The 26239-nt window shown below is 41.4% G+C and overlaps 1 protein-coding gene across 1 annotated transcript in view; it reads right to left on the reverse strand.

Moving 5' to 3' along the window:
* Nucleotides 1–26239, reverse strand: part of gabbr1b (gamma-aminobutyric acid (GABA) B receptor, 1b) — a 235893-nt gene that overhangs the window by 155638 nt on the left and 54016 nt on the right. The window contains 5 exon segments of the mRNA XM_061664564.1: nucleotides 1668–1685; nucleotides 2347–2532; nucleotides 3470–3608; nucleotides 4964–5028; nucleotides 25428–25511. Of these exon segments, the coding sequence (XP_061520548.1) occupies nucleotides 1668–1685; nucleotides 2347–2532; nucleotides 3470–3608; nucleotides 4964–5028; nucleotides 25428–25511 (492 nt within the window).

Genomic DNA, 26239 nt, shown 5'->3' on the forward strand with positions numbered 1-26239 from the left:
ATTCTGAACAATGGCATTTGAGGTGTTGTGGCTATGCGAGAGTTATTCCATGTTACTTAAAGAGTGCCACATTGCCTCCATGAGGTACAAAGTGGTATTGGCGGTGGTGAAAAAATGAGTGTGGTACACCTCCTTACTATTTACATTTATGTTATATTCAGTCAAACTGGCCATGCATTTGATACATTTGGAAAAGAATGGGTCCTCAAGACCTCTGTTTATTGTTTGCAAGTCTTTTGGGGATAGGAGAAGTATTAGGTTGCCTAAACAAGTTATTTTATTCTCAATCTTCCTCAGACTTTTGTTGTTTTACGAACCTCGACATCGCCGAGGTATCGCTGCATCCTGTTATGTTTAGGGTGTTGATGTTATCAACTGAAAATCTTGAAATAAATCATTACAAAATAAAATCTTACTTGCAGAGCAAGTTTCAAGCACTTTCCACATACAAACGTAATTTACTGTGATATATAGCAAAGTGTCACGCTTCTCAGTACAATATGAGCAATGCGATTCTTTCAATATCAATAACAGACACAAATTAAACCAACAACAACAAAAATACAAAAGACCAACAAGCGGCACACTCTTACTGCAATAAAAATGTGTATTGTTTGTTTCTTAACCAGCCATGTTTAGTACAGAATGAAACTGTACATTCCAGCGAAGCAAACGCAAAGCTCAAGAGGTGTTCGGGTACTGCCTGTCGGCAGACATACGACCTTTTAATTCTAGCAATAACTATAAAACGCCACCAGGTGACATTACCCACAGACTGTGACTGGTACAACGAAAATAAAGCAGCATTTATGGCTGCTGTTCATACTCTAACATTGTACTGAAACATTGTCCATTGTACTCGCAAATTCCGTATTTTCAATGCAACGTTAACTTAGCAACATAACAGTGGTATGTAAAACAATATGGTATCTAGGAAGGAAGCAATCGTTAACTGTAAGGAAATGAGGCATTCTTTTATTTGGTATAATTCTGTTGATTATACATCACAGCTAAACCTACAATTCACCCTTTCAAGGAATTATAATATTGTATATACTATATATTAATAATATTTAATATTGCATCAGAAACAAAGTTGCTTTTAATACAGAAATTAGGTAGGAATTGGACGTTACTAAAAAAGAATGAAATGCCACGTCCCAGGACTTATATATAACCAAGACTTTCAACCAAATCTTAATCTCGTCAATAATGCTCTATTATGTTTTAATTGAGGAAATCAGCATAAAGCAGACATTAATACATTTGAAATGTGAATTAAATCAAACGGGAACAGAAAGCAAACATCATTATTACTGAAAGATTCAAGCAGTTCAGAAACTAAGCAGTTGTCCTCCATTGTAGTAATTTGATTGGAAGGTGCAAATGAGTTGTTTGAATGAAATGTTTGAAATGTTTCTGTGTTATCTTACTTTTCACGTTTCGCAAAGTGTGTTTGTGGTCTTCTTTGTCTTCCCACTCCAGCGCACACAATTTTCAGTAAATGTTAGGTAGTGTGAGGTTTAAATTCACTCATTAACTCATTTGCTCCAGTCCATACTGGACTGTGAATTATCATTTTAACACACCGACACGCTGAGTAAATACTGAATTTTAGTTGGACGGAGGCATGCAGTAGATATAAAAAGGAAGAAAAATGGTTTTACCTTTGAAATGCCGGTCATCTTCAGAGAGAAACAACAAGAACAGATAACTGGATTTTAGATTATTGTTAAATCAAAGACAACACTATCAAATATTTGATCCACTAAAATTGCACTGTGCATCGGCTCCAGCACGCCCGTGACCCTTGTGAGGATAAGCGGTGCAGAAAAGGGATGGATGGATTTCACATATGTACAACTGTGTCCTTGAACAGAATAAGTGATAGAATAATAAATACATACATTCATAAATGTATTTCTTTACCTGACATCAGTTTATGTACAGTGGCATATTCCATTTTCTTTTCTTCAGTTGCTCTGTCATGTAAAGCACGCGTGTTTGTGAATGAAATATGCCACTTTGCATAAACCGGTGCCTTTCTTAAAACAGTGTGGCTTATTGTACAACATTTACAGCAAAAATAGAAATATTCTATTCCATATAGCCTCTTTAGATTCAATGGAGTGGGCCATTTTAGACCATATGTATACAGTATAATACATTTCCAGTCAAAAGTCTGTTTGTATATATATATATATATATATATATATATATATATATATATATATATATAAATATATATGATTTCATGTTGCAAGAAAATACAGTACACATTCTCACATCCTAAATTACTGTGTGTAAATGCCTGACAATAAAAAACGTTTGTCTTGTTGTGCTTACAGTGACACACAGGTTTGGGCGTGTCCCACTTGCCCAACTTATTGCAGTGTGTCGAGTTTCGGCCCATCAAGATGAAGCCGGGGAGACAGCTATAGTGCAGCACAGTTCCCTCCACTGGGAGTCCCGGTGGCCAAGAAGACACTCGACCATTTTCCAAAGATGTCCACACACGAGGACATAACAATACTGTAAGAGAAAAACACATTTTAAATCTGAAATACGATTTTTTTTTAAATATATATATATATATATATATATATATATATATATATATATTATTATTCCGGGGCAATACCCTTGATCAACTTAAAATGTAGCATTTAGCACAACCACTGAGCAGCAGCATTGGTACCGTATAATTTTTGAAAATCTGAACACTTATCTGATCTCTCTTGTTGAAAGACTTAAGCACCGGGATTGCGAGAACGACCATTAAGTTGTTGTTAAGTCTGTGGTATATTTGTCAAACTGTACAGTGTTGAGAGGGCCCACATTTAAAAGCTATTCTGACAGGGCAAATTACTATTCAGGTGAGTTTCCTGTAGCCAGTAGCCCAATTTCCATCAAGTGATGCAGTTCAAACATTATTTTGGTTTGGAAAATATCCTAGCATAGGAGGGATGACGATAACTGCATGAGCTACATGTTAAATGTTACGTCATACAATGGGAAAACAGTTAACCCGTAAAGCCTACTTTAACTGAAAAAATATTTCATGTTGAGGAATTCTTTGAAAGATGAGGACGTCGGGAACCTCAGTGAGTTTATTTATTTATTATAGCTCTCAAACTATTATTTACATGAGCCGTGTATGTGACAGGAGAGGCAGACTTTTACATTATGTACAGTACGTGAAGGGATGGACGGTTTTGCTATGAGGGTATCTGAAAGAATAGAACGATGCTTACATTCTGTGTATGTATATTTGAAATGACATTATTCACGTTGCGGATATGTGAACAGACAGACAGATGTTTATATTATGTTTAGATGAGATTGGACAGCATAGTATATACAGTATATTTTTTTGGAGGAGCTGTACAAATGGATTGGGTGGATATATATATATATATATATATATACGGATATATATATATGGATATATATATATATATATACTCACAGCATCTACTTTGTTGGTTCAGATCGGTCCAGGTGCCATTGGGCAAACATTTCCTGACCTTAGGTCCCACAATCACACGGTTTCCCCTGCAGATGTATTCGATTTCGTAGTCAACAGGGAGAACCTGCACACTTCGTATCTAGACACACACACACACAAACATACAATTAAATGAAATATAAAAGTAGGAAATTGACAATGAAATTACAGTACCATATAATAGCCTCAACTCGTGCTCTTTGCATTAAAATACCCAATAATTATTGCAGAAGGTGTCCATTTCAATAGGTGAGAGCAGTTATACTGTATCCCCCGCTTTTTGAACTCAGGAAAAATTTTTTTTTAAAAACACCTTTACTGTTGCCGCATTTTCATCCAAGCGGTAACATTCAGTTGAAATTTAGTTTGCGTTAAGTTAAAACTCTACCATGCAAAGTGAAAAGCCATATGTCAGCAACACCCAGAAAAGCTAGCGGCTTCTCTTGGCCCAAGCTCATCTGAGATTGACTAACGCAATGTGGAAAAGTATGCTGTGCTCTGACAAGTCAACATGACAAATTGTTTTTGGAAATCGTGGACGCCGTGTCCTCCAGCCCCCCCCCCCCCCCCCATCCCAATTCAACAAATTGTTCATTGCTTCGTGATTCAGTTCATGATCAGAATCAGAATCATCTTTATTTGCCAAGTATGTCCAGAAAACACACAAGGAATTTGTCTCCCGTAGCTGGAGCCGCTCTAGTACCACAACAGACAGTCAATTGACGGAGAACACTTTGGAGACAGAAAGACATTGAGAAAAACAGTCACTGAGCAATAAAGGGTTGCTAGTTATCTGGTAATGCCGGTACAATTTATTTCTTGATTTATTTATTTTTTGACAATTGTGCAAAAAGATGCAGCGTCCCCTAGCACTTAGAGCAGTTCAAATGACTAATCTCGCAATAGTCCGGTGCAATGACCATTGTGCAAAGGGCGCCGAGACTTCAAGCAATAGTCTGGGACAATGTTGATTGTGCAAATGTTGCAGATACTCCTCAGTCAGTGTGCAAATGGGGCAGATGCTACTCTGGCATGAGTGGCCAGTATCGGTCAACAACAGATGTGCAAATAGTGCAGCGTGGCGAGACTACTACAGCGAGTGCACGAGTAGTATATAATTGGCCCGACAGAAATGACAACAAAACTCAGACAAAAGAAATTGGCAGCATGTTGCAATGGAATGCAATGGATGGACTCAGCTATGAGGTTCACATTCACTCCGCAATTTGATCACTTACTGGGGGACGGTGTGTTTTTCACAATGTAATAAAACAGAAGAGGATAATTTGTATATTTGATTGCTCAGGAATATGTACTATTGTGTCTGGTAAGTTTATAATTATTGAATTCTTGTCTTAGGTTGAGGTTGATCTATTGGCTACGGTTATATAACAAATGTGTTCATTTTGAGCTTTCTGCAGTTTTTAATCAGAGTTGGCAGTAACCATTAATCACCTGCTCCTGTGTAAGGCCTCTGTATCTTATACCACCATCTCTGGGAGGACGGATGATAGCACAACCTGGAAGAGAGATACACAATCAGTTGTAACAGTGCAATACATGCACTAAAAATATATAGGGGGACCTCAGTTTACAGCTTTGACCTACGGCGTTTTGTGGTTATGAACGGGACACAAGTTGGTGCAACTTCCAGTGTGCAAGCCAACTACTGAAGTCATGGCATGGGATTTTTTTTTATGGGTTTTGAGTTCATAATTTTATAGCAATGGCTTAGAAGTGGGCGGCACGGTGGACAACTGGTTCGAGCGTCTGTCTCACAGTTCTGAGGTCCGGGGTTCAATCCCCGGCCCCTGCCTGTGTGGAGTTTGCATGTTCTCCCCGTGTCTGCGTGGGTTTTCTCCGGGCACTCCGGTTTCCTCATCCCAAAAACATGCATGCAGGTTAATTGAGGGCTCTAAATTGCTCGTAGGTGTGAATGTGAGTGCGAATGGTTGTTTGTTTATATGTGCCCTGCGATTGACTGGCAACCAGTTCAGGGTGTACGTCGCCTCCTGATAGCTGGGATAGGCTGCAGCACTCCCGCGACCCTTGTGAAGATAAGCGGCTCAGAAAATGGATGGATGGATGGCTTAGAAGTGTTTTACATCCAAATATTTACTAATGTTTAAGACAATACTACTACGTTATCTTAGTTAGTGATAGATACTAGGTGTGTTCCGATTTACGGACCAATTTGTGTGATATGTTGGTGTCGTAGGAACAGATCTCTGTCGTAAACAGAGGAACCCATGTACAAGAAAAAGATGTGTTTTTACAGTGTGGGGCAGGGCAGCTTTAACCAACATCTTCATTCTTGCCACACAGATTGGAATCGAGGTTGACTCCTGACTCTGATGAACTCTTGGAAGAGTCATCAACTTAGGGATTGTGTGGTATTAGCTTAAGAAAGTTGTGTTCATCGATTGTTGTGACCAGACCATGCTTTAGGACCAATTTATGTAGAAATTCAGGTAATTCCAAATGGCCCACTTCATTCTTCTTGCAACAGTACAGTAGATAGTTGTCTATACGCAATTGCAGATCATTTGTAAATATATAACAAACAGTACAGCAGAAACATTTTTTTTTTTCCAAAAGAGTGTATAAGGAGTACTAACACACAACACAGATGGCAATGGAAACATGTCCGATAAATAAAAATATTGGCCACATTTAAACACTATTAGCCATCATTCGTTCAACTGCTTTAGAATTGCGCGACTACACTGAAATGCAGTCCCTAATTGCTGTAAATGGATTTTTAGCGGCATAGAAAATCCATCCAGTAAGTGTAATATAACTCATGTATTTTCTATTTCGAAAGCTAAAGTTTTTTCAATGTTTGAGTTTGAGAAAGAAAAAAAAAACCTGATCAGGAAAAATGTATTTTTATATACTTCTTAACTTGGGGGGGGGGGGGGGGGGAGTCTGGGGAGAGCAGAAAATCAGTTTGTTAAAGTTGGGTGTTAAAAGTATTGAGATAAGATGCTGAGATGGTGATGTTTAAAGGAGTCACTGTGCAACATGTGCTGTAATCACCTCTTTTGGTGTCAGACCCAACGCAATTTGTTAAATTATCTTGACTTGAAATCTCACAATGGCCTTGTAATTCGAGCCCAAACACATATGGACAGCCCGCTTAAAATCACATCATTATTATTCTTGGGCCAAGTATAACGCCACTTGAAAGGATTTCTATCCTGTATCCATTTTTCTGCACTTATCCAGTTATATGTTGCGGCGGCAGTAAGGCCCACTTTACTGTGAACGCAACATCAGTCCCATCAATCCATCTGTCAATTTCACAAGCCGTCTTTCTCCCATGACTCCTTTATCCGAGGCAGGTTTTCACCCTGAAACCTGCGATTTATGAGCTTCTTTCGGAACCTTCAAGCCAACCAGAAGGCCGCAGCATATTTTTTTTTAAATCCCTACCCTCTCTGCATCTCAAAAACAAACAAAAAATAAATGTTATATATATATATATATACACACACACATACATATATACATACATATATATATATATATATATATATATATATATATGAAACTGTGGAATTACCGGAACCCCAGCACCGACGCTCCCCCTAGATAGATGGATAGATAGATAGATAGATAGATAGATAGATAGATAGATAGATAGATAGATAGATAGATAGATAGATAGATAGATAGATAGATAGACAGTGTTCCTCCTCATGCTGTCAATTTTTCCTCTTTATATATAATATCCAGGTACATTGTGGAAGTGGAAAGTTCTTTTTTTTCCCCCCTCCAATTTTGAAGGATGGCCTTCTTCATATTTTTTTTTCAGGAAATGAAGAGAGGGTTTCTGTATTTAAGTTGAATGGAGACCTGGGTCAAGTCTCCCAGCAAGCAGAGAACTGGTGATAAACATTTGCTGGAATAAATGACATTATTATAGATAAATTTAAGCCTAACACTGACGCCTCTTCCTGATGCAGAGGGCACTAGTTTATTTTTAAAGATTTTCTTTGTCGATCAGTATGTTGGACATTCTCGCCACTAATGTAAATGTCTATCATTCACGTTGTTTTGCGTAAATCTCAACAAAATATGTAACAGGCAGACCAAAGGTGTGCCATGGATCTGCCACTAGATGGAGACTCAAGTTTTATTTTCAGCAAGCATTTAATCAACATGGAATCTGATATATTGTAGACTCCCTCATTATTCATGCAAGGTGCGTTCTCTCAAACAAGACAGTATTCGTTTGAGGTTCACGACTGACATCAAAGTTTATTTGAGAATTGAGCAAGGCTTTCACCTCAAGCAGTTGTGGTTTCAGTGGGAAGACACGTGCAGTTAATGGAGCCATCTGAGGCCTGACTTGCAGAGACCAATACTGATTCAAACTGATTCAGGATGGAGGTTAGGAGCAGAGAAAAAAAGATTTAGAAAGTAAAAAAGCCACAAAATAAGTCTCACTTTCCAATTATTTCTGCCTTTTACAGTATGCCTGTTATTTTACAGTGAAATATTTCACATTAAGGGATGCATCGTGATTAGGGGTGACCTCGAGCTCTGTACCTTAAAGCTAAATATTATGAGCGTCACAATCTGCCTATCCTTGGTTCCTCTGTAATGATTTTTATTATCATGAATTTTTCAATGAGCTCCATGTGTCCATGTTTTGAAATCAAATCCCAACACATTGAAGCATTCGGATTATAATTCAGTTTTGCTCTGCTCAAACATACACCATTGTTGTGCATGTTTTTGGTGCGGCACTCACAGTATTATAGTTTACGTTGCTTTGTGCTCTTTCCACTTGTTTTTTTTTTTCTTACAGTGAGGTTGGCAGGTGTTGTTTTTGCATGATTTCTGCAATCCCTGAACGTGTACGGCCCTATTTTCAGAACCAGCGTAAACCAATGGAAATTGTGCGTCAGGCGCGGGGCAGACCGGGGTCTTTTTAATTTCATAGACATGCACGGACCGGCGACTCCGATAGCGCCTCTGTGGGTGTGTTTACAGCTGACTTCATTCGCCGCCAATCAAAGCGGCTCCTCTCGTTCCCTTTAAATGTGGCACAATGACAGTCTCGGCAGAGGCTTCTCTGTGAGGAAGAGGGCGTGAGCCGTGCGTGAGTGGAGCATTGTGACTGCTCTTGGCTGGTGTGGCAGCAGAAAATGTGAGCGGGTACCCTAATTAAATACAGAATGAGCTGCTGTCTACCTTGCAGCAAGATTTGGGGCCAATCCCAATTCTACACCTTAACCCTTCCTCTTTGACTTCCTCCTTCCGCGTAACCCTTCGTTTGCAGGGCCAAGATGATCATCACCCCTTAGCTCCTGCTGGCTGTGTCATAGACAGACATGACAATTGTTTACATTTCCAAGATGCCATCTTGTTTCAAATGAATGTCAATATTATACAACCCCAATTGCAATGAAGTTGGGATGTTGTGTTCGCAAAGGTGGTAGAAAAGGAGGAGTGGGGGGTGTAAACCCCCGCTTTTTGACCCGCTCCGGCCACATAAGGGGACCAGTGAAGAAGCTTTTGGGAGTTTTCGTGGAGAAGTCTTCCTTTGGTCTCACCCCGACCAACTCGCAGACGACCGCGCCAGGCAGGACGGCCACCTCACCCGAGGTGGCAAGGACGCATCTGATGATTCCCGGCTGCAGAACCTCCTGCAAGCGCTCCAAGCCACCCAGCTTGGGGGCCCGATCTCAGTTCGAGGGAACGGAGGCGGACGCAACGCGACCGCTCCGAACGTCTGGCAAACAGAGACACCCGAGAGACGTCCTACCTGGGAACCCGTTGGCCTCCTGCTTTTCCTCCTTTTTTTCCTTCCTCCCTTCCGTCGAATCCACCTGTTCCCGGTGCGGACCGGACCGGCCAAACACTCGGGAGCCTGATTCACCTGCCTCAAATGTGTTCCAGACACGTAAGTCCAACATTGCGGTCGACTAAAAGTACGGATTAGTGCATATTTGGGTTTATATTAATGAGACCAGGAGTCCTCAGCTATACACATTCACAACACGCCCATTCTGCTCATCTCACGTCACAACTCCCTTCCTTCGCCAATGTTCGTCTATACCTTGTTTGTTTCGTGTTTGTCTGTGTTTTATCCTGTGGAAACCCCTTTCTATTATCACATTTTTGATCAAATTCACCACTTGCATTGATTGTGTGTGTGTTTGGGTTCGGTACGATATATGTACCACTACCCCCATAGTATAAGCACACAAAACATTGTCACCCTCACCCATTTTGAAATAGTGATTCCTCTCTTTCCCTTTACCTGCATGGCTAACTCAAAACTGATAAAGAATTCAGATTAAATCTTATGTTTGTAAAGAATAGAACACTGATGGAAAGTCTGGACTTAATTGGACTTCCAGGGACCATCCGATTGGATCAGGTCTTGTAGGATCAGAGTAATCGACGTAATTGATCATCATGGGTAACTCAAATCTACCAGAGATCAGTTCAAACAACAGTTGAGAAGATGACAAACCACTATACTGTACTGTGTTTGCGGCTCTCATGTAATGTAATTAGCCTGACAGATTCACAGTCAATTACTTTGACTCAAACCTCAATGTTTACGACTACCATTCCAAGTTTGAAACGACTTTAAAAAAAAGGACACAAAGCAATGTAAAATGTTGAATTTGAAGCATTTAAACAACCTACAAAATGTAAAAGTTTCATTTAAAGGGGAACTCAAGCCTTTTTTTGTGTTTTTGCAAGAATACATTGTATGTTCTACACGAGTCAAAACACAGTACTCCGATTAATGATAATAATAATATTATTGACACTCGCAGCTAACACCGGCGAGCGGGCGCTGTGTTATATAATTTTAATGAATACCAGTGTAATTGAATAGTGTTTGTTTTGGGGTTTGTTTTGCATCTTAAATTACCGATTGAACATGATTACGAGGTGTTGTGTTGATATTAACTAGCGGCTGTTGTGAGTCATTAGCTGGCTGGATAAGTGGCTCTGTCTGATGTGGAGCTTGTCCTTGCTGAGTATTTACGCACTAGGTTTTTAGTAAATAAAGTAGGTAGGAATGTCTGATACACGTCACATTGTCACAAATTTGCACGATCGTGAGAGTGAAAAGACCTCAGAGTAGATGCAATGTTTTAAATGCATTTTTTTAGAATAACTACTTCATAGATTTAAGTAAACAGCATCAGATAAAGAAGATATGTACATTTAAAATGCAACAGAAAGTGTAGACATCTTGGGTTTAAAACCCCCGAATGGCTGGCGACCAGTTCAGAGTGTACCCCGCCTCGCGCCCAAAGTCAGCTGGGTCACCGTGACCCGAACGAGGATAAATGGTATAGAAAATAGATAGATTGATGGTTTAGTTCCCCTTTAAGTGTAAGGCTCTGGTTATTCCAAGGTGATAAAAAAACAATCTGATGGATGAATGGATGGATACAGTAGATTAATTTAGCCTCAACCATAAAGAGTTGATTGTGAGTGTTAGTCATGCACGGGATTAGATGTCATGTGTGTCGGTTTCATTTTGGCCGCCTGCAATTTGGAGCTAGACACACAAGCCGATGGATGGATCGATCGATCGATAGTGGTATTTGTGCTTGCGTGGTATCTTTCATCATTTATTCATTTTTTAAATGATATATTGGTGACTATTTTCCTTTTGTTTAGCTGAGATTAAACTACACCACATTGCCTGAAATTGCATTGTATATAATACGTTTTTGTTTTTGCATTACAACTCCAGTGAGCTATAGAAAGAACTGTCGCAAACACCAAAGCCATAGAGTTAGCATAAGGAAAACACTGGGAATCTTGTTATCATCACAGTGCTGCACGCTGGTATTTTTTGCTTCAACAGTCTTCTTTGTTCAATCAACTTCCAAGATGACATGTATTGGTACCTAATAATCAAGCATAATGCATGGAAATGGGAGAATAAAATAAACACCGTAGTACGGACTTGACATTTGATGAAAAACTGCCAAATCTACAGATATTTGGAGAATAATATCAAAAACTGTAATACAAAGCCAACCTAGGAGGCACCTTCAGTGTGATAACCTGAGCAGCCTTTTAATGAAACAGATTACTGTGGGAGGCACAGGCTGAGATAAAGATGCCACCAGAGGGGGGAGAAATATGCCAGAAGAATGGGAACAGACTCTTTGATGAAAGAGGTCAGTCGAGCTTTGATGGAGATGGGGAGTGACCTTGATGCACACCCGTTGCCGCCCTATTTCGCACTATAGGCATCACTAATCCATTTAAGCACAGGGGGGGAAGAAGAAAAAAAAAAATCAATCAATCCAGAAGTATGCGCCAACGAGCTATGCGCTGGCATTTCTTGTCAGAGACTGACTGCAAAGCACCGTCTCGTTGAAGCACTGTCACAACCATTTTCTATCTGCCAATCCCCCTGTTCTGCCTCTCACTGCAATGTCTTCTTCAGGGATAATCCATTTAGCGTCTGCAATTCCATACAGGTTCAAGCACAGTGTAACACCCTAAATGCTAAACATCCACTTCATTACCCACCAGAGGCCAGGAAAGACCGCTGGACGTGACTCCATTGTAAATACCGCCACCCACCCACACGCTATCACCCCCCGATGATCAGCACAAAGAGGAAATGACAGCCCTCTAATCTAACAGCAGGTTTATGTGTATATTACAGGGCTCGGACATCTGCCTCTGGGTATTAATGCGGCATCAGTGCCTTCACTCCGACTGAAAAACCTAATAATAATAAGCATGATGAGTTTACAGCTGATATTCATTAGCTTCTCATCTCCTGTTAGGTGCAGATTTGCTTCTTAATGCTAGGATTTCTATTTTCTACAGAGGTGGGAAATGGCCCTTGACCAACTATGAGCCTCAAGAGCAGTACGACGAGTTTCATGCTAAGAGGCTGACTGATGTAACGGACCGAAAGGTGCAGAGACCTGATCGTGGAATGCTAAACAGAAACGAAATCATGCATGTCAAGAGGATATGCAGAAACAACCACAGAATTGCTTTCGAATCAATCGGTATTAAGTGTCTAAAATCTGGAGCAGTTAAAAATAGTGTCCCAGTAGCAAGCATCTTAGTAGAAGATAATAAGTAATAATAATAATAGTAATAAGTTCTCTATATACTGTATATACCATACACATTATAATAGGCCTCCCTTCCAGTGGAGGTCAGAGGTTTGCATACACTCATCATGGGTATGAATCTCATGTTTGATTTATTTGAAACTTGTTTTTCCAGATTAAAATGATTACGGCTTCAGTGAGTTTAAAAACAAGAACTGAGACGCAGATTGGGCATACAGGTTCAAACAAAGGGGTGAGAGAAAATGTATAATGTATCTGCCTTGCAGATCGAAATGATTCTTCAATGAACACATTTGAATAATCAAATCTTCAATACAATGCTGACAAGGTGGGAAAAAATAAAATAAAATAATCGACAGTGCTGCAACAAAACAGTGCGCTGTGTCAACAGAAGCCATCTGACTGAATACCTAATTTTTTTGTGACTAATAACTCCAATATATTTGGAAGTCAGCCGGCACTGTGGACGACTGGTTAGCACATCTGCCTCACAGTTCTGGGGACCGGGGTTCAAATCCCGGCCCCGCCTGTGTGGAGTTTACATGTTCTCCCAGTGCCTGCGTGGGTTTTCTCCGGGCACGCCGGTTTCCTCCCACATTCCAAAAACATGCGTGGTAGGTTGATTGAGGGCTATAAATTGCCCGTAGGTGTGAATGTGAGTGCGGGTGGTTGTTTGTTTCTAGGTGCCCTGCGATTGGCTGGCGACCGGTTCAGAGTGTACCCCACCTCCCGCCCAGAGATAGCTGGGATAGGCTCCAGGAATGGATGGATGGATGATTGAGTCACATTATGGAAATCATTCGGGCACACGTGCGTATCACAATCAATATATATACAAATTTGTCAAATGCATCATACGATGCTAAACCCAAACAAACAAAATTATAATTTATTACATTTATGTCAAGTTTGGTCCCTGTGGGTGTGGCTCCAAGAAAGGTGACCACCTCACACGTCAGTGATGTTACATCAAGGAGCAAGCGCCTCAACTTTCTGCAATATGAATAAAGAGGCACAATACTGAATTGCGTGATCCCTTTGGTATGTTTGTGATATGTGAACTGATTTGTGTGTGAAAAGACTTTGATTGAGCCTGATAGAAAGATTTGTCACAAATGTATAAGATTAATTAGAGACTGGTATATATATTTTTTTATGGCAATCATTTGAAAACATCATTGAAACGCCACTGTTGTCTCTGCAAAATATTGGGTAATATTTGTTGGCATATGTTCCATTCTAAGTTATGCATTTCTTTCATTTTGTCATTTTAGTTAATATAATCAAAAAATAATGGAAGTGAATATATCCATCCATTAATTTTCGAGCCTCTCATCCTCACAAGGGTCGCGGGAGCGCTGGAGCCTCTCCCAGCTATCTTCGGGCAGGAGGCGGGGTACACCCTGAACTGGTCGCCAGCCAATCGCAGGTGAATATATCTGTATTTTGATCATATGACCCATGACAAATACTGTTTTAAAACATTTATCGGAAAAAGATGCATGGATTTAAGATGCATTGTTGTTTCAGTTACACTTCTGTTACAGTTCAAACAATTATTTGTTATTTGGGTGTGTTAATACTTTGCCAATGTCTGTAAGACGACCCAAACTGTCACATTCAGTGAACATGGAATTTCCGAGGTTCAAGTCTGCCACAAACAAACTGCTGGAACACCAGTGTCCCTGTCCACAGCGAAGCCACTTTTAAGTCGCCATAGCCAGCCGACGAAGAAAGAAGCCCTTGCTTGGAAATCAACACGAAGTTTGCAGCTGCCCACATGGACAAACTCAATGCATTATCAAAAGTTTTTGTTTTGATGAGACAAAGAGCTATTTGTCCAGAATGACTATATATTTGGAGTATGCTTCAGCTTTAGTTTACTGACCGTCTACTTCTTCTTGACATTATCATTCAACTCTAACTGTGTCGCACTACTGCCACCGTCAGGCTGAGCCATGCAAACCAGCCGGGACAGCGCATTATGTGTACTATGTGTGGTTTATTAACTGGACCGGTTGCCAGTGAATCTCCACCAACAGACAGACAACCTTTCACACTTGTATTGGGTTAAAAATAAATAAATAAATTCAAACTTCAGACATCCAATTTTATTTTATTTATTTTTAATCTCTGACAATATCTGTTGTGATTCCATCCTGGAGAAAACAATTATTCATATAGATCAGGTCTTTCAAACTCACGGGCCGGGGACCAATTGAGGCATTTCGTTCTTTTAATTAATTGGAATCAACCATAGCTCAGGCTTAGGTTTATAAATATATTAGCCAAAGTGAATTAGCAATGTTAGTCACTTGATTGAAACATAATTCCGAAGTGAGACCAAGTGGAAGGAAAATGCAGTACATCCTGACAGCCAGTCCCAGCCATGTCTTTCTCAAAACCTGCTGTGAAGAGAAAGGTTGGCGACAAGCACAACCAATTTCAGGAAACGTGAGAGACGGAATGTTTTTTTGTTGTTGTTGTTGAGCAAAGGGGCACCCAAACGTGTCTTATATGCACAGAGAGAAACCTCAAGAAATATAGTATCAGATGTCATTATTCAGATAGACATGCTGAGGAGTATGCAAAATACCAGTGAGATGAGAGAGGTTCACCAATACAAGGAAAAAGGTTAGCTAAGAAGAAGCGAGACACTGAGAGGACCGAGGAGAGGCGAAAGGAATACATTGAGATGCGACACAGAGCAAAGGTAGAGGTGGCAAAGGCCAAACAAGAGGCATATGATGACATGTATGCCAGGTTGGACACTAAAGAAGGAGAAAAGGATCTATACAGGTTGGCCAGACAGGGATAGAGGTGGGAAGGATGTGCAGCAGGTTAGGGTGATTAAGGCTAGAGATGGATGCTGACTGGTGCCAGCAATGTGCTAGCTAGATGGAAAGAATACTTTGAGGAGTTGATGAATGAGGAAAATGAGAGAGAAGGGAGAGTAGAAGAGGCAAGTGTGGTGGACCATGGAAGTGGCAATGATTAGTAAGGGGGAAGTTAGAAAGGCATTAAAGAGGATGTAAAATGGAAAGGCAGTTGGTCCGGATGACATTCCTGTGGAGGTATGAAAGCATCTAGGAGAGGTGGCTGTGGAGTTTTTGACCAGCTTGTTCAATAGAATTGTAGTCCGTGAGAAGATGCCTAAGGAATGTAGGAAAAGTGGTGCTGGTGCCCATTTTTAAGAACATGGGTGATGTGCAGAGCTGTGGGAACTATAGAGGAATAAAGTTGATGAGCCACACAATGAAGTTATGGGAAAGAGTAGTGGAGGCTAGACTCAGGACAGAAGTGAGTATTTGCGAGCAACAGTATGGTTTCATGCCTAGAAAGAGTACCACAGATTATTTTCCTTGAGGATGTTGAGGATGTTGATGGAAAAGTACAGAGAAGGTCAGAAGGAGCTACATTGTGTCTTTGTAGATCTAGAGAAATCTTATGACAGAGTACCCAGAGAGGAACTGTGGTACTGCATGCGGACGTCTGGAGTGGCAGAGAAGTATGTTAGAATAATACAGGACATGTACGAGGGCAGCAGAACAGCGATGAGGTGTGCTGTAGGTGTGACAGACGAATTTAAGGTGGAGGTGGAACTGCATCAGGTATCAGCCCTGAGCCCCTTCCTGTTTGCATTGGTGATGGGTAGGCTGACAGATGAGGTTAGACTGGAATCCCCGTGCACCTTGATGTATGCAGATGACATTGTGATCTGCATTGAAAGCAAAGAGCAGGTTGAGGAACAGTTAGAAAGATGGAGGCATGCACTGGAAAGCAGAGGAATAAAGATTAGCCGAAGTAAGACAGAATATATGTGCATGAATGAGAGGGGTGGTGGGGGAAGAGTGAGGCTACAGGGAGAAGAGATAGCAACGGTGGAGGACTTTGAATACTTGGGGTCAACCGTCCAGAGCAATGGTGAGTGTGGAAGTGAAGAAGGGGTGGAGGAAGGTATCAGGTGTGTTATGTGACAGAAGAGTCTCTGCTAGGATGAAGGGCAACGTTTATAAAACAGTGGTGAGGCCAGCCATGATTTACGGATTAGAGACAGTGGCACTAAAGAGACAACAGGAAGCAGAGCTGGAGGTGGCGGAAATGAAGAAGTTGAGGTTCGCTCTCAAGGAGTGACCAGGTTGGATAAAATTAGAAATGAGCTCATCAGAGGGTCAGCCAAGGTTCGATGTTTTGGAGACAAAGTTAGAGAGAGCAGACTTTGATGATTTGGACACGTCCAGAGGTGAAATAGTGAGTACATTGGTAGAAGGATGATGAGGATGGAGCCCAGGCAAGAGAGCTCGAGGACCAAACAGAAGGTTGATTGATGTTGTGAGGGAAGACATGAGGGCAGTTGTGTTCGAGAGGAGGATGCAGGAGATCGGCTCGCATGGAAAAGGATGACGCGCTGTGGCGACCACTAAAGGGACAAGCCGAAAGGAAAAGAAGAAGAATGAGAGAGGTTCACCAATCTTGTTCTGAGCTGCTAATCATAAAGATTAAGAGGACCGGATTAGTTGTGCTTCTTTTGAATACTTTTTTGTGGAATACTTGATGCTGCCCAGAGTCGCCCACACTCCAGCGGCCCCCGGATAAGTTGAGTTTGCGACCCCTGATATAAGTCATTAAAAGCCCAAAATGAATGACATTCATGCTCATCAGGTGTATGTAAACCATTGCCTACAACTATATTTTAGTTTTATGCTACTTTCCAACAGCAAAAAAAAAAAAAAGTGATGACAAGCCAGTGTATTTCTAGTGCCAGTCTCAAGTCCAGGTAAAGGAGAGGGATGTATGAAGAAGGGCAACTGGCATAAAACATTGTGCAAAACAAATATGCGAACCACAAACTTGACTTCCATACCAAAACGGTTGGTGCCTGGATTAACAATGACCGCGAACAGTACTGTTGACCTACAGGGTGTGTGCTGGTAGAAATTGGGCTACTGTTGGTTGATCACGAAGAAGAGGATGTAGATTGGTTAAGAGACATACACAATCACAGGCAAAGATCCGAAATTGATGATATGATGCAGGGGAGAAAGGTAGACCTAGGGCGAGAAGCAGTGTTCAAATGGTTTTATCATGGTCTGGATAGGATGGTGAAGAGGACAAAGTTGACAAGGAGGTGGTGGGCAGGTTTGGTGTTAAAGAAAGGAACTTGAAAGGGCAGAAGGTGGTGGAATTTGCAAAGGGGGTGAACACTTATTTTCAAAAGAGAGGAACAGAGGGTGACATACGAGAGAAGGCAGGTGTACACAGGTGGACTATATTCTATATAGTCGATGCAATCTGAGAGCAATTGAAGACTGTTAGGTGGAGGCAGGAGATAGCGTCGCCAGACAGCGTTGGATGGCTGTGTGTAATGTGACTCCATCCAGCCATCCATTGAGCCGGTTATCCTCACAAGGGTCGCGGGAGTACTGGAGCCTATCCCAGCTACCATCGGGCAGGAGGCGGGGTACACCCTGAACTGGTTGCCACAGAGGTGAGTAAATAGAACAGAGTGAAGGTACATTGGAAGATTAAATGGTGGAAGTTAAGAAAGGATTAATGTTGTGAGGACTTCAGAAGAAGTTGAGAAAAGCTCTAGTTTAAGGATAATTGAATTGGCAACAAGAGTGATTAAAGAGAGAGGTAGGAAGGTGCTTTTTCTCTGGGAAGACAAAAGAAATGAAAAGATGGAGGAAGAGGACAATTCAGGAATGTGTACTGAGCAAGAGGTCGGCGAAGAAGGGATGGGATGTGGTGAGAACTGAGGAGAGCAGACAGGAGTGCAAGAAAAGGACACGGAAGATAAAAGGGGAGGTGGCAAAGGCCAAACTGAGAGTGTATGATAAATTGTAAGAGAGGTTGGACACAAAGGAAGGAGAAATTGAGTTGTACAGAACGGCCTGGCAGAGAGATGGAAGCTGTACTTTGAGGGGTTAATGAATGATCCAAATTAAAGAAAATTGAGGACAGATCAGGCAACAATTGTGAAATAGGTGGTAGGTCAGCTGAGAAAAGATCACGTGAGTAAAGTTCTGTGGTGGATAATGAGTGGAAAGGCTGTTGGTTCTGAGGAGATACAGCTAGAGGTATGGAAGTGTGATGATTAAAATGTTTAAAACCATGGGCGATGTGGAGAGTTGTAGCAACTACAGAGGAATTAAGTTAATGAGCCATACAATTAAAATGTCGAAAAAGAGTGGTTGAGGCCAGGTTGAGAAAAGCGGTGTAAATTTGTGAGGAACAGTATGATTTCAGTGGTAACTTGACTTTTGGGTTTAATTTGTTCGTTACCAAGTTCAGACCTTAATTTGCTTAAATCAATGTTACGACCAATGCCTTAACCTGTTTCAGAAAAACATCCGAATTTGTTTATGGTATGGTATGTTGTGGTACGGTAGCATTTTATTGTTAGTCCTCAATATGTGGAAAATACAGACAGTCGAAACGGGAGCGTTCGCCGTGTCGTCACCAAATGGTTCACGTGGTGTCTCGGTTGGCAGACAGCCTATTGAAGTCAATAGCCGACCACAAGTTATCGGGTTATTCACGCTTATTTCCGTTAATTAATAAATGGCAGTAAATTACATGATGGGCATGATGGGCAAGCGGCTCAGAAAATGGATGGATGGATATTTGGAACAAATAAACAAAAGATAAATCTCACAGGTAATAACTAGCACCTCACTCTGAAATACTTGATGCCTCTGTTACCTTTGGTGATATTTTATCTCAAGTAGGGCTACTATCGTACACAAATTGCAAACTGATATGAAACTTATAATATGCAAATACACGTCACATGCAGATGTTTCGCCGTCTGAACATTTTCCAATTAACAATTGAATGAGTGACACTTCTATTCGTCAAGAGACTTGTAGACTTTCATTAAATCTTTTGTGGAGGCCGAAATTAAAAGTTGTCGATCAAATATATCCCCTCAGTCAGGCCAAGTGGACAGATTTAGAACACATTTGTGCATAACTTCATTAAGTCATTCATTTTCCGTACCGCTTATCCTCACTAGGGTCGTGGGTATGCTGGAGTCCGAATCTTCGGGCGAGAGGCGGTTACACCCTGAACTGGTCACCAGCCAATTGCAGGGCACATAGAAACAAACAAGCATTCGCACTCACATTCACACCTACGGACAATTTAGAGTCTTCAATTAACCTTCCATGCATGTTTTTGGGATGTGGGAGGAATCCGGAGTTCCTGGAGAAAACCCACACAGGCACGGGGAGAACATGCAACTTGTGGACAGGGGAGGCCGGATTTGAACCCGGGTCCTCAGAACTGTGTGGCAGATGTGCTAACCAGTTGTCCACCGTGGCCCTTGCTTAATTTCACATTTAGGCAAATTCTGGTTGCCACTGCTGTACAGAGGCTTTGCTCCATTACTTTGCTTGCCAACAAGTGGCCCAAACTAGAATACTGCAATAAAAAGCAATGAAAACAAGGTTTCTTTGCCAAAATTATATGGAGGTAAATCAGAATCAGAATCATCTTTATTTGCCAAGTGTGTCAAAAAGACACAAGGAATTTGTCTCCGGTAGTTGGAGCTGCTGTAGTGCGACAACAGACAGTCAATTGACAGAGAACACTTTTGAGACACAGACATTTAAAAAAAACAGTCACTGAGCAATAAAAGGTTGCCAGTAATGTGGTAATGCCGGTAATTTATTTATTTTTTGACAATTGTGCAAAAAGATTCAGTGTCCTCTAGCAATTAGGTCAGTTTTAAATGAATAATAGAACAATAGTCCGGTGCAATGACCATTGTGCAAAGGGCGCCGAGACTTCAAGAATGTATGCAGTTTAAAGTGACTCGTAGCACGATAATCTGGGACAATGTCGATTGTGCAAATGTTGCAGATCCTACTCAGTCAGATGAGTGGCCAGTATTGGTCAACAACAGAGATGCAAATAGTGCAGCATGGCAAGACTACTACAGTGAGTGCACAAGTAATGTATAATTGGCCCGACAGAAATGTGACAACAGACTCAAGACAAAAAATTGGCAGCATGTTGCAATGGAATTGCAAGTTAACTGTTTAAGAAGTTAAAGGCAAGAGGGAAGAAGCTGTTGGAATGTCTACTTGTTTTACCATTATTCGGTAGCGCCTACCTGAGGGAAGGAGCTGGAAGAGGTGGTGACCAGGATGTGAAGGGTCCAAGAGGATTTTGCATGCTAGTTCTGGCAGCATGCCAAGGGTGGATAGGGGAATACCGACAATCTTTTAAGCAGTTTTGATTATCCGTCGGAGTCGGAGTTTGTCCTTTTTTGTAGCAGCACCAAACCAGAATGTGATGGAAGAACACAGGACTGATTCGATGATTGCTGTGTAGAACTGCCTCAGCAGCTCCGGTGGCAGGCTGTGCTTTCTCAGAAGCCGCCGGAATGTACATCCTCTGCTGGGCCTTTTTGAGGATGGAGTTGATGTTGATCTCCCACTTCAGGTGCTGAGAGACTATAATTCCTAGACGTGCCCGGAACACCTCACCAGGGAGGTGTACAGGAGGCATCCGAATCAGATGCCCCAGCCACCTCATCTGGCTCCTCTCGATGTGGAGGAGCAGCGGCTCTACTGTGAAAATAACCCTCTTTTGCTTATATCACTATTTTGATGTGTGGGGTATTGTGTTAGCTCTGCTGCTAGACTGACTGAGTAACACAACAGTCGCTTTTCTATTATGTCATCCTTGTGCAATGTAACATTTGGATTGAGGCAGAAATCATGCGCAAATAATAAATCATGCATAAATCGTCCCTGGACAGTGAAGCGTGGGGATGATGTGTTAACGAGGCAACTGTTACTGTTATGCTGGTCACGTGTGAGCCGAGTTCAATAAACGGAATCTGTGCAGCGTGCATGTGTAACGGATGCCAGTGCAAAAGTGCGAAAGTACGTTAGACCAGTATTTCTCAACCAGGGGTCCATGGACCCCTAGTGGTCCTTGGTGTAATTGGAAGAGGTCCGTGAAAATATTTATATTTTTTCGAAATCTTATTACATTAACAGAAATAGGACCTTTTTACTCAAATGTGACTGAGACCTTTATCTACCTAAACAACGGAGTGGACTTGATATTTATTGAGATTTCATAGTTGTTTGTTTTTGTTCTTTTGTTACACATGTCCAGAGGCTACTGTATACAAATTCTGTTCTGTTACATATTTCTGAAATCAACTGCATAAATATTATCTTTTTGTTTCACAGTTCTGAAAGCTACTGAACAAAAATGCTGTTTTGTTACTTTTCTGAAGATGCTAGATAACAATTCCGTTTTTTACATATTTCTGAAAACTACTGCATAAAATTCTGTTTGTTTTAAACGTTACAACTGAAAGCTCATATTTGCCTCAAAGAGTAATTATAGGCCATTTTTCAAATTGCTTCCCTGCCAGCAGGATGGGGGTGGGGGGTTCTTCACAGGCAATCGAAAATATGCAGGTGGTCCAGGACCCCAAAAAGATTGCGAACCACTACGTTTGACCACTGTTACACATGCGCTCCAAGACAAAGTAAGTTTCTGAGTGTTTGTGTAACAGACGCCCACACCTCGGAGGCTAGACTAAAAATAAATGAAAAGTAATCTAACTGCAGCAACACGACTACGTCAACCGCAAATACAGTGGAACCTCGATTTAACGGACCCAGAACCAACGGACTACGGATTTAACGGACAGAATGGTCGTGTCCGGTTGGAACTCAAAATGCCTCCTTGTAGCAGACAAAGTCTGTTGGTTCCAGAATCGGATGATGTTCTTTACTGTTGCAATCAACAAATACCCGTACTTCCAGGTTGTGCCATTGTTGTCACAGATATGAAGACTAGATACACAGCCCTGTACTGATTTACGGCACTGAATGAGCAGCATGGAGGTAAACATCATTGTATGTTTCACTAGAATAGAATAGAACTTTATTGTCACCGTCATAGGATCAATGAAAATCCGTTAGGCATCTTCCCATTTGCAGCATTGAGGTAAACAAAGAAGTAGACACACAAACACACACTTATCAAAAGACATTTATACGTAGAATATACAATTGCTCACATTTGGAAGAATGGATATGCTATTCGGTGATTGCACAGATTATGATCAGACAATATTGCACAGTATTTCATTAGATGACAATACGTGTGAAGAGGGTGCGGGGGCGGGGTAGTCAATAGTTCCTAAGATGCATTTCACAGCTTTGTGATAGAAGTTGTTTTTAAGCCTCGTGGTACTAGACGTTAATGTCCTGGAACGTTTTTCAAAGGAAAGGGGGGAGAAAAGTGAGTGTCCGATGTGAGAGGGATCCTTTATGATTCCACTTTCTTTTCACATTCATGAAAATGCCAGTGTAGGCATCCTTGAGGGTGGATAATATACCTCCAATCACCCGCTGCACTGCTTTCACCACCCGCTGCAGGTTCTTCCTGTCCTTCGCAATATAGTTGCTTGAATCAACTTGTGCAGCAGTAGGTTAGGAGGCTCTCCATGCTGGATTCATAAAAGTTAATCAGCAGGTGTTAAGGGAGCTGGGCTTGGCGTAGTTTCCTGAGGAAAAAGTCTTTGCCATGCTTTCCTCACCTGATGGGAGATGTTGGTCAACCAGGTGAGGTCTACCGAGATGATCATCTCCTTCATCTTGGTTGTATTCAGGTCCAGATTGCTGATTTCACACTATGACCTGAGATGACCGCCTCCCTGTTGTCTGACTTCTTCATCCTTGGTGTTGTTGGGGTGAATGGGAGAGCAGTCATATGTAAATAGGGAGTAGAGGTGGGGGCTGAGGACACACCCCTGTGGTGTCCCAGTGTTCAAGATGAGAGTACAGGAGGTGTCGTTTCTATTCCTTACATTCTGGGGTCTGTTCCTGAGGAAGTCCAGTATTCAGGTGCACAGACAGCTGCCGATGTCAAGGTTGCTCAGCTTTGTAACCAGTTTGTGGGGTAAAACTGTGTTAAATGCAGAGCTGAAATCCAAAAACTGCATCCTCACATAGGTGTTATTTGTTGCCCTCTTTGCCCTGTATGCAAACTGGTGGAGATCAAGGTCATCGCCTCTGCTGTCTTGGCACATCAAGAGCGTCCTTGATGTGCGACAGGGTGAGTCTCTCCAGGCATTTAATGATTATGGGTGTTAGAGCGACTGGGTGATAGTCGTTCAGGCAACGCACTGTTTTCTTCTTGGGTACTGGGACAATGTTTGTTGATTTAAGGCAGGTGGGGACTACAGACTGAAGTAGCGAGAGGTTGAAGATGGTTGTTAAAACCTCTGCTAGCTGGTCTGCCCATGCTTAAGAACTCGTCCTGTCACCCTGCCTGGGCCTGGTGCTTTCCTTGCATTGACTCTGCGCATTGTAACTCGTACCTGGTGCTGCTGCAGCTGGATGGGGCGTCGTCCCACGCCGTTCTATTTAATTGTTTGTCCATATAAAATATTTCTTTTATAAATAAATAGAGAAAAGGAGCTGCATTGTCTTTGGGGATTTAGAAAAAGCAGACAAGTATGTTAGACTATTCCAGTATATGTATAAGAACTGTAAAAGTGGTGAGGTGCGCCGCAGGATTGACATGAGACTTCAAGGTGGAGGAAAGATGAGTTCAGACATGAGTTTCTGCAGACTATGATGTTCGCAGATAACATTGTGATCTGCAGTGAGAGTCGGGAGATGATGGAAGACAACCTAGAGAGGTGGAGGTATGCACTGCAGAGATGAGGAATGAAGGTCAGTCGCAGCAAGACAGAACATACAGTAAATGAATTAAACAGAGGATGGTGGAATGGTGAGATTACAAAGAGTAGAAGTGAAAAAGGTGGAGGAGGTCAAGGATTTGGGATTAACTGTTCAGCGCAAGGAGGAGTGTGGAAGAGTGGTGAAGAAGAGAGTCCAGGCGCGATGGAAATAGACCGGTCGTTGTACGTTTGGAGACCACAGAAATTATCACAAGACAAGGCACAGAGTTGGAGGTGGCAGGGTTGAAAGACTTGGTGACCCGAAACATTTAAATGTGATAAATATGTAAAAAAAATGACATATCTGTATTGGGTGGAATAAAACAGGGATTGTACATACAATACATTTAGTTTAATCAGTACTGTAGGTATCTGAGTACTATTAGCACCTCTCCTACCATCATGCGTTGTATCACGCAAGAAGTCAGCATATTTCACAAAAGCTCAATTCAGAAAACATGAATGAATAGAATGTTTACTTTTTCTTTGGCTTTTTGATGACCACACTCAACAATGGGTGTTATGGCAAGAAGAATGATGAATATACACTAGGTATGGAATGCATTGTGTTTGACTTGTGCAATGTGGTACTATGGCAGCTATTTCTTCCGGACTTGGTTTTAACATTGACCTGGAATCAAATTCCACATGATAAAAATTGGCACTAGTTACTGTCGAGGTAATGTGCCTTTGATCAAATAACCAAAACAAGGTTTCATTGTTGATCAATGTCACCTTGAAGCAATTGAGGCAAAATAGAGTGCAGTGTTTGGCTGCAAAAGCCAAGACAGCAGAGGTGCTGTTGATTCAGTCGAATAAAACAAATAACTTATATGGGCTGTTGGTACGAATTCAGGATATTAGTATGTATTCGATCAACACTCTATTTGAAGATTAAGACTGGTATGTTATGGAATTTATATTCTATTGTCTTTATACTGTCCACATGTGCAAATAAGCATTGTCATACCTGCGGCAACAGAAAAAAACCTTCAGCAAACTCAGCGACAACTTTAACTGCTGCAGAGACAACTGCTTTCTCCTGACAACCAGAGACATTGTTCCAAATAAACACGGCAGTGTGAGGCAGCATAGTCATTACCAGCAGATGTATTGTGCGCAGATGCAGCGAGCAAGGCTGACGCAGCAAAGAAGAAAAGCAGAAAGAATGGCACCATCTTTCCACCTAAAAAAAAAAAAAAGAGAATACAATTATTATAAAGAAGAAGAAATCTGACAAGTTAAAGTGCTTCTGACATGGACATGGCAAATGGGGGAGAGAAGCTTGGGCACGTGAAGGATTTTCAAGATGTATTTACACTCCAAAACAATTGTTTAATCTTTCACTTCCTTTCCACTTAAACTCAACTGCAACTGCAGGGGTTTACAGCTACAAATCCTGGATTTTCTATAAATTCCAGTCTCGTCATAAACTGTACAGAACCTATTTAATAAGGCACATGCTGTCAGTGAAACACAGTTATAAAACAGACACATTTTTTCCCATCTATGAAGACAGAAGGAGAAGTGTTCTTCAGACAGATAATGTGGACCAGTTTATCCATCAATCCATTTTCTATACCAGTCTATCCGAGTTGACTACAGGTGAGAGTACGCCTGGGACCGGTCATCGCTCAACTGCAGGGCAAACTCACACTTCTGGGTAATTAATCAAGATGACCCATATACCTTCCTTGAATCCATTCGGCACCATTGACAATTTTGCTAATTGAATCATAGTAAACAAGAATCAATAAACTCATATGACTACCATAATCACAGTATGTATAGTATTTAACCATTCATCTCTATGTCTATGAGGGCTCGTCAGGGACATAATACTCTTATGAAATGCTCTTATAGACACTAGTAAATACTCTGACATTCACTACTCAAATGCTGTCATACACACTA

The sequence above is a fragment of the Phycodurus eques genome, chromosome 20 (genome assembly GCF_024500275.1).
Source record: "Phycodurus eques isolate BA_2022a chromosome 20, UOR_Pequ_1.1, whole genome shotgun sequence".
Lineage (NCBI taxonomy): Eukaryota > Metazoa > Chordata > Actinopteri > Syngnathiformes > Syngnathidae > Phycodurus > Phycodurus eques.